Genomic DNA, 11,518 nt, shown 5'->3' on the forward strand with positions numbered 1-11,518 from the left:
ATTAGTCAGAGGTTTCTATGGTTAGAGCTAACTCAGACATTAGTCAGAGGTTTCTATGGTTGGAATGGACAGGAATGTTTCCTGTCAGCAGGTGTTTTCACTTGTTGGACCTCCTGTTTCCTGTGTGTTTGTAATTGACGTGTGTCTCTAACCCTCTGTCTGTCTCTGTCCACGTGTCCCCGGCTCGTCTCAGAATCAGGAGGGGTCTGATCTGGACCCCGGTCCTGTAGTAAGTAGCAGTTTCTGTCGTGTGCCTGCTCAGCTCGGCTGCAGGGCTTTTTATGTTGCTTCATTTTGGAGGAAACGGAGCAAAAATCAAAGTTTGTTTCAGTTGCAGCGTTTATCAGAAGCTTCAGCTGGAGGAACCTTTAGAACCAGGTCAGCTGTTCATGGCAGCAGGTTCTCATGAGGTTTTACTGAAACTGGTTTTAATCTGCAGCATGGATAAAAACGGAACGATGAGCATCGACTGGGACGAGTGGAGAGATTATCACCTGCTGCATCCTGCAGACAACATCCCCGAGATCATCCTGCACTGGAAGCACTCCACGGTACCGCAACATCACAGAAACACACGTCTGATTTAAACCATAAACTGGGTCGTGTTTCTGGGTTCCGGGACCAGGACTGGGTCGTGTTTCTGGGTTCCGGGACCAGGACTGGGTCGTGTTTCTGGGTTCCGGGACCAGGACTGGGTCGTGTTTCTGGGTTCCAACATCTGAACTTCAGGATTTTTTTTAGTCCTTTTTCCAAAAGCATAATTTTATTGTTAATTCCAGAACAATTATTTATAAAGTTAAGGTTTCTATATTTGTCATTCGCACCACATGTGATACTTGTGGTGGAACAAAAGTGTGCACACAGGGTCCCAGGTACTCTACAAAAAAAGTATAAATTGTAAAGAAAAACACTAATAAGATCTAAGATATGAACTAAGAAATACACTAAACTAAGAATAGGCTAAGTACTATTAGTACAAAAACAATACGCCGAACAACAGCAGCACGAACATGAGTCTGTGTGAGCAGATGAGTACAAATGAACACAGCAGCATGAAATAAATCAGCAGCATAAGATCAGCAGCACATATCAACAATCAAGAGGAATTACAGTGATTTTTTTTTTTTCACAGTGATTATTCTGGTCAGAGATTCATGAGTCTAACAGCCTCAGGGTAGAAGCTGTTCCTCAGTCTAGTGGTTCTACACTTAATGCTCCTCAACCTCCTTCCTGAGGGGAGTGGGGCAAAAAGTGTGTGTGCTGGGTGAGTGGGGTCCTTCATGATGCAGGTGGCCCTCTTCCTGCATCTGGAGGTGTAGATGTCTGTGATGGTGGGGAGACTGACTCCAACATCTTCTGTGCAGCCTTCACCACTCTCTGCAAAGCTTTTCTTTCTGCAGCTGTGCAGCCTCCATGCCACACGTTGATGCTGGAGCACAGGATGCTCTCCACTGCACACCTGTAGGAGGAGGTGAGGACTGAGCTTCCCAGACCAGCTTGTCTCAGCCGCCTGAGGAAGTAGAGTCTCTGATGAGCTTTCTTGATCAGGCTGGTGGTGTTGTTGCTCCAGCTGAGGTTGTTGTTCAGGTGTACACCCAAGTACTTGTAGCTGGAGACCACTTCCACCGCAGATCCTCTTATGTTCAGGGGGGTGTAGATGTTTTTGTTCCTTCTGAAGTCCACAATCATCTCCTTTGTCTTCTTCACATTGATGTGAAGGTTATTCTCTTTGCCCCAGCTCTCCAGGTGTTCCACCTCTTGCCTGTAGCTGGACTCATCATTGTTTGTGATGCATCCCACCACCGCTGTATCATCTGCAAACTTTACAATGTGACAGCCTGGATGGGTAGCTGCACAATCATATGTGAGCAGAGTAAACAGGAGGGGGCTCAACACACATCCCTGAGGAGAGCCAGTGCTGAGGGTTATGGTGGAGGAGGAGAAGTAGTGGATCCTCATTAACTGTGGTCTGTTTAAGAAGTCTAGGACCCAGTTGACCCAGCTACACATTATTTATTACAAATTATTATTGATTATTAGTAATTGTTAATTCTTGTTAACAAAGTTTCTAGAAACGTCTTCATGCACATGGAAACAATCCAAATGCTACAGTAAGTCTGCCCGGCCTGTGGGTGGCACTGAAAAGGGTCTGAGGACGCCTCAGGTCCTACGAGGATCAGAGGCGGAGCTATGACATCATCGTTCTGTTCTGTCCGCAGTGTGCAGACAGAAGCGCGGCGTCCTGAACCGATGCTTGTTTGAAACAACTCAAAACTTTTACATGTTACATCTGTTGCTGAGTCCACGGTCCCTTAGAACCAGAACCAAACATGTGGTCCTGATTGTACCAGGACCATAGCTGGTGTGCCATGAAAGGAACTATTTGGTTTATATTTGTGTTCTAAATGTGTGAATGTTTCCTTTAAATCTTAATAAATCAAAGCCAACAGAACCTTCCTGCTGTACCGGAAACATCTGTCTCTACCTGGAGGTTTGGAACAGGGTGAACAGGTTTGTTCTGACCCAAAAGCCAACCAGAACCCAAGGGTTACATAAAAACATTCTGAGTCCAGTTCCAGGCTGTAGCCCTCAGTCTGACCCGGTCTGCAGATCTGGACCCGTGTTCCTTCGGTCTGACCCGGTCCGTTTCATCCTCAGATCCTGGATGTGGGGGAAAGTCTAATGGTTCCGGACGAGTTCACAGCAGAGGAGAGGAAAACGGGGATGTGGTGGCGCCACCTGGTGGCTGGAGGAGGAGCTGGAGCCGCATCTCGGACGTGCACGGCGCCGCTGGACCGGCTCAAAGTTCTAATGCAGGTAAACCCCCTCAGATCCATTGTTCTGGACTTTGGCGGACTGGACCGGGGACATGAAGTGTCAGAACCGTTGTTTCCTCAGGTCCACGCCTCCAAAAATAACAGCATGAGGATCGGTGGCGGCTTCGCTCAGATGATCCGGGAGGGCGGAGTCAGGTCACTGTGGAGAGGAAACGGCATCAACGTCATCAAGATCGCCCCGGAGTCAGCCATAAAGTTCATGGCCTACGAGCAGGTCCGAACCGAGCACAGGTTTTCATAAAGGTTCTGTTTGAGGTTCTGCTGAACACACCATGATGTTCCACCAGATCAAACGGCTGATCGGCAGCGAGCAGGAGACACTGGGCATCGCCGAGAGGTTTCTGTCCGGTTCTCTGGCTGGAGTCATCGCCCAGAGCAGCATCTACCCCATGGAGGTCAGGAACCGGGCCGGGCCAGGGAGTCCGGCTTGTCTGGTTCCACTCATCAGAGCCACAGATCATGTAGTCGTCTGTGTAGACCAGAAAACTCATTTTCATTTAATTCATGTATTTTAGATTTAATTTAATTCATGTAATTAATTTAGATTTCATTTAATTTAGATCTAAATTTATTTATTTTATTTATTTTAATTTAATTGATTTAATTTATTTTAGATTTAGTTTAGATTTAATTAATTTAATTAATTTAGATGTAATAACATTTAATTTTGATTAGATTAATTTAATTTAGATTTAATTTAATTAGATTAATTTAGATTGAATGAATTTACTTAATTTAAATTAGTCACTTTAATTTAGAATTAATTTAGGTTTAATTTAATTTAAATTTTGTTTAATTTAGATTAAATTAAATTAATTAAATTTTGATTTAATTTAATTAGTTTAAATTAGATCTAATTTTAATGAATTTACAAATAATTTAGGTTTAATTTAATTTAGATTTTTAATTTAAGTTAGACTTAATTTAATGTAATTAATTTAATTCAGAATTAATTTAGATTTAATTAAATCAATTTAATTTAGATTTAACATGTGGAACTCTGAGTGAGTGTGGTCCAAATAAACCCAACAGGTTTCATCAGAACCTGCAGAGTTTGGATCACAGAACCACTGCTGGAGACAGCTGAGAGAAGATCTGGTCCAGTTGGACCGACCGACGTCTACAGAACCCCGACTTTTGATAATAAAAACCATTTCCTGTCTGGCAGGTTCTGAAGACCCGATTAGCCCTGAGGAGGACGGGTCAGTACTCGGGAATCGTGGACTGTGCTAAGCACATGTTCCAGAAGGAGGGTGTGGCTGCGTTCTACAAAGGCTACGTACCCAACATGCTTGGCATCATCCCGTACGCCGGCATCGACCTGGCTGTCTATGAGGTGGGCGGAGCCTCTGGATGCTCACTCGGTTCATGTCTCCGTTCTGTCTGACCCAGTTTCTGTCCTGTGGACCCTCAGACTCTGAAGAACTCCTGGCTGCAGCGTTTTGCCACTGACAGCGCCGACCCGGGGGTCTTCGTGCTGCTGGCTTGCGGGACCACTTCCAGCACGTGCGGTCAGCTGGCCAGTTACCCACTGGCTCTGGTCCGGACCCGGATGCAGGCTCAAGGTGGGTCTCTGAGCAGATGGGGTTCATCCTGTTGTTTTATCAGCGCTCAGCTCCATGTGTCAGTCTAAGCTCCACCCCTGACAGCTGCTTCCTGTTTCCTCAGCGTCTCTGGAAGGCGGACCTCAGATGAGCATGTCGGGCCTCTTCAGGCACATCGTTCGGACCGAAGGACCCACGGGTCTGTACCGAGGCCTCGCCCCGAACTTCATGAAGGTCATCCCATCCGTCAGCATCAGTTATGTCGTTTACGAGTACCTGAAGATCGCGCTGGGGGTCCAGTCCACGTGAGGGGCGGTACAGACAGAAACCAGGGATCCAAAGGTCTGTCACCGGTTCCTCCAGCAGAGAAGACTGGAGGAGCAGATCCTCAGAACCTGGAGACTGTTCCAGCAGAACTGGGAGGAGGTGGACGACTTGTGGCGAAGGCCCGAGCTGAATGGTTTCACGTGTGTTCTGAAAAGCACACATTTCAAACTAAACAATACAACTGTTTGTAGGCTCAGTCATCCAGGTGGATGGCAACAAAAAAGGTTTGAATCATCTCACCCGGTCCAGTTTCTGTAAGTGAGAAATGTTTGGATGGTGTGCGCTGTTGCACGTGTTACTTCTGAGAGTCCAACAGGACGTTGAACCACAGCAGTGAAGGCTACCTATGCCACACATCTGGATGGCCGGCCTCAGACTGACGAAGTCCTCGGGATGGGGGACAAACTGTTTCTCACTACAAACATAGTTTTATTTAGTTTACTAACAAGATGAGGTGCAGGGGGCCGTCACGCCCCTGGGGGGGCGCCGTCCGTATAATTGATAAATGTCAGAAACTGGTCCAGATGACATGAATTAAACCTTTTTTGTTAAATAAAACTATGTTCACCTTCAGTTTATAATTTAATCTCTTTAGTTTCTTTTATCTTTAACTCCACCCAGAAGTGGGCGAAGCCACTTGAGGGAGCAGGAAGTGGTGTTATGTTGCTCCGGCCCGTAGAACCGGTCTAAAGGTGCAAAAGTGAACTTTCTGTTGTTCCGTCCAGACGTTCTCTGATCAATTAGATTAAAAAAATTAATTATTTCAGTGATCAGACAAAGGTCAGTCAGGTCCACAGATTCTTGTTTGCTGAAACATTTCGTCTCTCATCCAAAGGACTTCTTCAGTCTGAGGTGCTGTATTCAGCTCAGTCTCTTAAATAGCACCTTCTCAGAGTGGATCAACCAGTGTTGCTGCTGACAACCAAAACCAGATGCTCACATGCTCAAGAAGGACCATCAGCCTAACAATGGATCATTAGCACACTGATGGCTGTTTACTGTTCACAGAGGGCTGAGTGATACTAGCAATCACAGCATTGTAAGAGGGGGACAATTGAACCTGGAGGCTCCACCCCTGTTTAATGATGGACCGTTTCTTTTCACAAAGATGGCCTCCTTTACTCCTCTCTCAAACCATCGTTCCTCTCTGTCCAGGATGTGAACATCTTCATCCCTGAAAGAGTGACCGCTGGCCTGGAGATGAGTGTAGACCACAGAGTCCTGGCCTGATGATGTTGATCTTCTGTGCTGGGCCATCCTTTTGGCCAGTGGCTGTTTAGTTTCCCTGATGTAAGACTGATCACCCTCCTGACACTGAACAACATACACAATATTACTCTGTTTGTGCCGGGGGACTGGATCTTTGGGATGAACCAGTCTTTGCTGTAAGGTGCTATTTAAAAGACTGAGTTTGTTGCTGCTCCTCAAACTGAAGAAGTCTTTTGGATGAAAGATGAAACATTTCAACAAGTTTTTAATTTTTATTTAACTTTTTTATGTTTCATTTGTTTTAATCCATCCAGAGGACCTGGTTTAAGTTTATTGGATTTTTCTACCTGGATTATTGAGCATGCATCAGGAGATTTCAGTGACCCTCTTTAAAGAACTGCTGAAACAGAATCAGATTCGATTTGTCCGGATCATCATCAACCAACAAACCAAATGGGAACAGAACCCAAATGGCAATCGATAAAACATCAGCTTTGATTTGTGAATCAAGCTGAAGGTCCAGGTTCTGGTCCTGTTGGCTTCAGGCCTCGTTGGGCTGAGCAGCTTCTGTTCTGCTCGATCAACACTTTCGGCTGATTTGATGTTTTCGGCTTGTTTAGCTCCTCACATACTCTGAAATAAATTATTTTTCTAACTAAAGGGACATTCTGCCTTTTTTTTAAAATAGTGTTTAGTTCTTACAGAAATATTTCAGGACCTACCAGGTCAGTGGTTCCAGGTGTTTTTCTGCTGGGCCCCTTCCATCCAATCCAACTTTATTTATAAAGCACTTTTAAAACATACAGGACCAAAGTGCTGTACGGACAAGTTAAAAATCACAAAAGGAATAAAATACAAAAAAACAAATTGATTAAAAAGACAAAGAGCTATGCAAGTACCAAAATAACAAATTAAAGGAGAATGAAATAAATAATAACATGAACATCTCACCTGGTGTCAAAAGCCTTGGAACAAAGGACAGGCAGCGAGGAGCCTGTCTGATGTGGAGGGGAACCCTTCCACAGTTTAGGAGCTGCTGCAGCCAAGGCACGTCACCTGGGGGTACATGGGTGCACTCAGGAGGAGCAGCTGATCAGCTGACCTGAGAGCACTAACGTGTGGGCAACCAGTGAACTTCAGCATATTAAACATTATTGATAAATCTTTTCTCTCCGTGCACTGAAGCCAAGATGTGCTCCGGCATTTTGAGACCACGCCCACCGCGATAAGTGAAAAACCGTGACGTAGGGATACAGAAGTTCAAGTTCAGTAAACTTAGTCATGACATGTACCAGCTGTAATCACACTCATCACCTGTTACTCCCAGTCTCCCTCCTTAAATAGACCATTTAAATGTAAATACTGTGACATTTGAAATAAACAATCCATGCTGCATGGAAGAACATAGAAGTTCTAAAATAATTAAAAATAACTTTAAACACTTTTATATTTTGTGATTATGATGATTTTACGATGTGACATACTTTGAATTTTAAATTGGAAGACAAAAGTCGATCGGTGCATTTGGACAGCAAAGGGTTAACTCTTCACAAAGCTGCTACAGCAGAGAAGGAGATCAGCTGATCAGCTGCAGGAGGGAGCTTCCCCTGCACTCGTGGGCTGCACACACGGTGCAAAATCATTTAAAATAATTTATTTTAAATAAACAACCCATGACTCATCCGTCAATCAGCCAAATGTCCAATCTTATTTTGAAAAACCACGATATAGCAAATTTGCGATAAACGAACCATGAAGTAGCGAGGGACTACTGTATATTACAGTAAATTCATTCATTACACACCGACTAATATATTTCAAATGTTTATTTCTTGTAACAGTGATGATTACGGCTGTCTAAACTGAAGCCCATACTGTCCAAAAAGAACCTGGAGACAGTAATACATGCATTCATTACATCTAGGCTTGATTACTGCAATTCACTCCTGTTTGGTATCAGTCAGACCTCCATTGCACGACTACAACTGGTCCAGAATGCAGCAGCCCCATTTTTAACCAGTACAGACAAAAGAGAGCACATTACACCAGTTTTGGCCTCACTGCACTGGTTACCAGTTCACCTTAGAATCCAGTTCAAAATACTCATGTATGTCTACAAATCACTGAACAGTGTCCGCCCCCCCCCCCATCTCTCTGATTTGCTACAACCGTATGTCCCACCACGCTCCCTGAGGTCAGCGGACCAGTTGCTCCTCACAGTTCCAGGAACTCGTCTTAAGCGCAGAGGTGACAGGGCCTTCTCTGTAGCAGGACCAAGACTTTGGAACGAGTTACCTCTGCTTGTCAGACAGGCCCCCTCCCTCTCGGTTTTCAAGTCCCGTTTAAAAACTCACTACTATTCAGTAGCTTTCAACACCAGAGGATCTGTGTTTTGATCCTGTATGCTCCACACTGGTTTGTTGTCATTATCTGCATTGTTTTTATGTCTATATTCTGATTGACCTCATTTTGTATTTTGCTTCGTGTGTTACCTGTTGTTTGTCTGTACAGCTCTTTGGTTGGCCTTGTAGCTGTTTTAAGTGCTTTATAAATAAAATGGTATGGTATGATTATAACTGACAACTAATGAAAACCCCAAATTCAGTATCTCAGAAAATTAGAATATTGTGAAAAGGTTCGATGTTGAAGACATCTGGTGCCACACACTAATCAGCTAATTAACTCAAAACACTTGTAAAAACTTTTAAATGTTCTCTCAGTCCAATTCTGTAGCTACACAATCATGGAGAAGACTGCTGACTTGAGAGTTGTCTAAAAGACGACCACTGACACCTGCACAAGGAGGGCAAGACACAGAAGGTCATTGCTAAAGAGGCTGGCTGTTCACAGAGCTCTGTGTCCAAGCACATTAATGAGAGGCGAAGGGAAGGACAAGATGTGGTAGAAAAAAGCAACAGGGATAACCACAGCCTGGAGAGGATTGTGAAGAAAAAGCCATTCCAAAATGTGGGGGAGATTCACAAAGAGTGGACTGTAGCTGGAGTCAGTGCTTCAAGAACCACCACGCTCAGACGTATGCAAGACATGGGTTTCAGCTGTCACATTCCTTGTGTCAAGACACGAACAAGAGACAGCGTCAGAAGCATCTCGCCTGGGACTGATGCTGAGTGGTCCAAAGTTCTGTTCTCTGATGAAAGTACATTTTGCATTTGTTTTGGAAATCAAGGTCCCAGAGTCTGGAGGAAGAGGAGACACAGAATCCACGTTGTTTGAGGTCCAGTGTCAAGTTTCCACAGTCACTGATGGTTTGGGGCCATGTCATCTGCTGGTGTTGGTCCACTGTGTTTTCTGAGGTCCAAGGTCAACGCAGCCGTCTGCCAGGAAGTTGTAGAGACTTCCTGCTTCCTGCTGCTGAACAACTTTATGGAGATGCACATTTCATTTTCCAACAGACTTGGTACCTGCACACAGTGCCAAAGCTACCAGTACCTGGTCTAAGGACCATGGTGTCCCTGTTCTTAATTGGCCAGCAAACTCTCCTGACCGTAACCTCATAGAAAATCTATGGGGGATAGTGAAGAAGAAGATGTGAAACACCAGAGCCAACAATTGAGAAGAGCTGAAGGCCACGATCAGAACACCTGAGCAGACTGATCCAGTCCATGCCGCGCCGCGCTGATGCAGTAATCCAGGCATTCAAAAAGTGTTCAATACAAAAACAAATGGACTTTATTTGTAACAGAAGACGTTTCGCTCCTCATCCGAGGAGCTTTCTCAATTCCAAGAGCAGAGAGTGAGAGATACAGGTTATAAGGCTGAGTGAGATAAGACACAAATATATGTAGATTGGCAGTTCACACCTAAACACCTGAACAGTAGGTCTTTGTTCCTCTAATTCACAGACGAGGCCCCTCTGTTCCCATCAGGTGTGAAAACCGGCTGGGAATCTGTTTTAAAGTTGCATTATATGTTTTTGAAAGTGGAAATCTGAGGCCTCCTCCTCTGTTAAGAGACGGCTTTTCTCTTTTTACATAAATTGCCTCCTTCACCCCCCTCTCAAACCATCTGTGTTCTCGGTCCAAAATGTGCACATTTTGGTCCTCAAAAGAGTGTCCCTTATCTGTGAGATGGAGGTGAACAGCTGGATCTTGTCCAGAGGAGGTGGCTCTCCTGTGTTGAGTCATGCGTCTGTGAAGAGGCTGTTTAGTTTCTCCAGTGTAGAGGTCTGGACAGTCCTCGCTGCACTGGACCACATACACTACAACGTTCATGTCCTGGGTGACTCAGAATCTTCACCAGTAATCCAGGCAAAAGGAGCAACAACTAAGTGTTGATGCTGTACATGCTCACACTTTTCAGTTAGCCAACATTCATAAAAATACTTTTTTAAAATTGGTCTTAAGTAATATTCTTATTTTCTGAGATACTGAATTTGGGATTTTCATTAGTTGTCAGTTATAATCATCAACATTAGAAGAAATAAACATTTAAAATATTTCAGTCTGTGTGTAATGAATGAATATAATGTACAAGTTTCACTTTCTGAATGGAATGACTGAAATTAATCAACTTTTACATGATATGTAAAAGTTGATTAATGTTTTATGTTTTCAATGTTTTATGTTTTTAATGTTTTATGTTTTTAATGTTTTATGTTTTTAATGTTTTCTTTTATGTTCCAGAACTGCTCCGCTCAAGGTGGCTGCATGTTGGAGCAGCTCTCTTACTTTCATTCTGAGATTTTGCTTTTGGAAACTTTAATTCCTCTTTTTCTGGATGTAAATCACATTTTTTGGATGATTGTTTCCTCTGGTATCAGATGCTGTGCAGCTGGAAGGATTTTTACTGAAACTCTTTTAGTTTTGGACATTTGTTATGATGCGTAACCATGGCAACAAGGCAGTTTTCTACAACCAGCAGCTGATTAACATCTCAAAAGCTCAAATAATATCTCAACTACAGCCCCAAATCTCAAGTGAGTTGAAAAGGATGTTCTGTGGACGCATTCTCATCTACCTGCCAGCTGTGCTCGAGTGCCTGACCACTGAGATCCTGGAACTAGCAGGAAACACGGCTCATGACAGAAGAAGGACAGGATCGTACCTCTGCACCTACAGTTGTCTGTCCACAGCTACGAGGAGCTCGGCAGACTGCTGGGAGGAGTGGCCATCGCTCTGGGAGGATTTCTGCCCGGCATTTGGGCGGTCCTACAGCCCGAAGAACCGAGAGGCCAGCCGAGTCTGGGTGGACGGATCAGACGGCATCTGCAGCCAGTTTCTTAGGATCCACTGTGGGATGGACCTTTACAAGAGATCATTCCTGCCTACAGCATCAGCATCTATAACATCTCTTAATGAAATGAGGATAACGAGTTACAACAACAAATAATTTCCCTCTGGGATTAATAAAGTATTTTTGAATTGAATTGAAAATTCTAATTTGATGACCAGTGCCTGTATGTAGCGCCAAGTCACAACAGAAGTCGTCTCAGGGACTGAACAGAAACATTCATGTATAAAATAATAATTTAACAGAAACATTCATGTATAAAATAATAATTGAACAGAAACATTCATGTATAAAATAATAATTGAACAGAAACATTCATGTATAAAATAATAATTGAACAGAAACATTCAT

The 11,518-nt window shown here is 43.8% G+C and overlaps 1 protein-coding gene across 1 annotated transcript in view; it reads left to right on the forward strand.

The window, feature by feature from the left end:
- Positions 1–4,826, forward strand: part of slc25a25b (solute carrier family 25 member 25b) — an 18,106-nt gene extending 13,280 nt beyond the window's left edge. The window contains exons 4-10 of the mRNA XM_037692258.1: positions 440–551; positions 2,659–2,817; positions 2,899–3,051; positions 3,125–3,232; positions 4,006–4,173; positions 4,252–4,402; positions 4,506–4,826. Of these exons, the coding sequence (XP_037548186.1) occupies positions 440–551; positions 2,659–2,817; positions 2,899–3,051; positions 3,125–3,232; positions 4,006–4,173; positions 4,252–4,402; positions 4,506–4,690 (1,036 nt within the window). The 3' untranslated portion in view covers positions 4,691–4,826. The remainder of the gene's footprint in view (positions 1–439; positions 552–2,658; positions 2,818–2,898; positions 3,052–3,124; positions 3,233–4,005; positions 4,174–4,251; positions 4,403–4,505) is intronic.
- The last annotated feature ends 6,692 nt before the right edge of the window (positions 4,827–11,518 follow it).

This window comes from Nematolebias whitei, chromosome 18 (genome assembly GCF_014905685.2).
Source record: "Nematolebias whitei isolate Nwh7 chromosome 18, NemWhi1, whole genome shotgun sequence".
Lineage (NCBI taxonomy): Eukaryota > Metazoa > Chordata > Actinopteri > Cyprinodontiformes > Rivulidae > Nematolebias > Nematolebias whitei.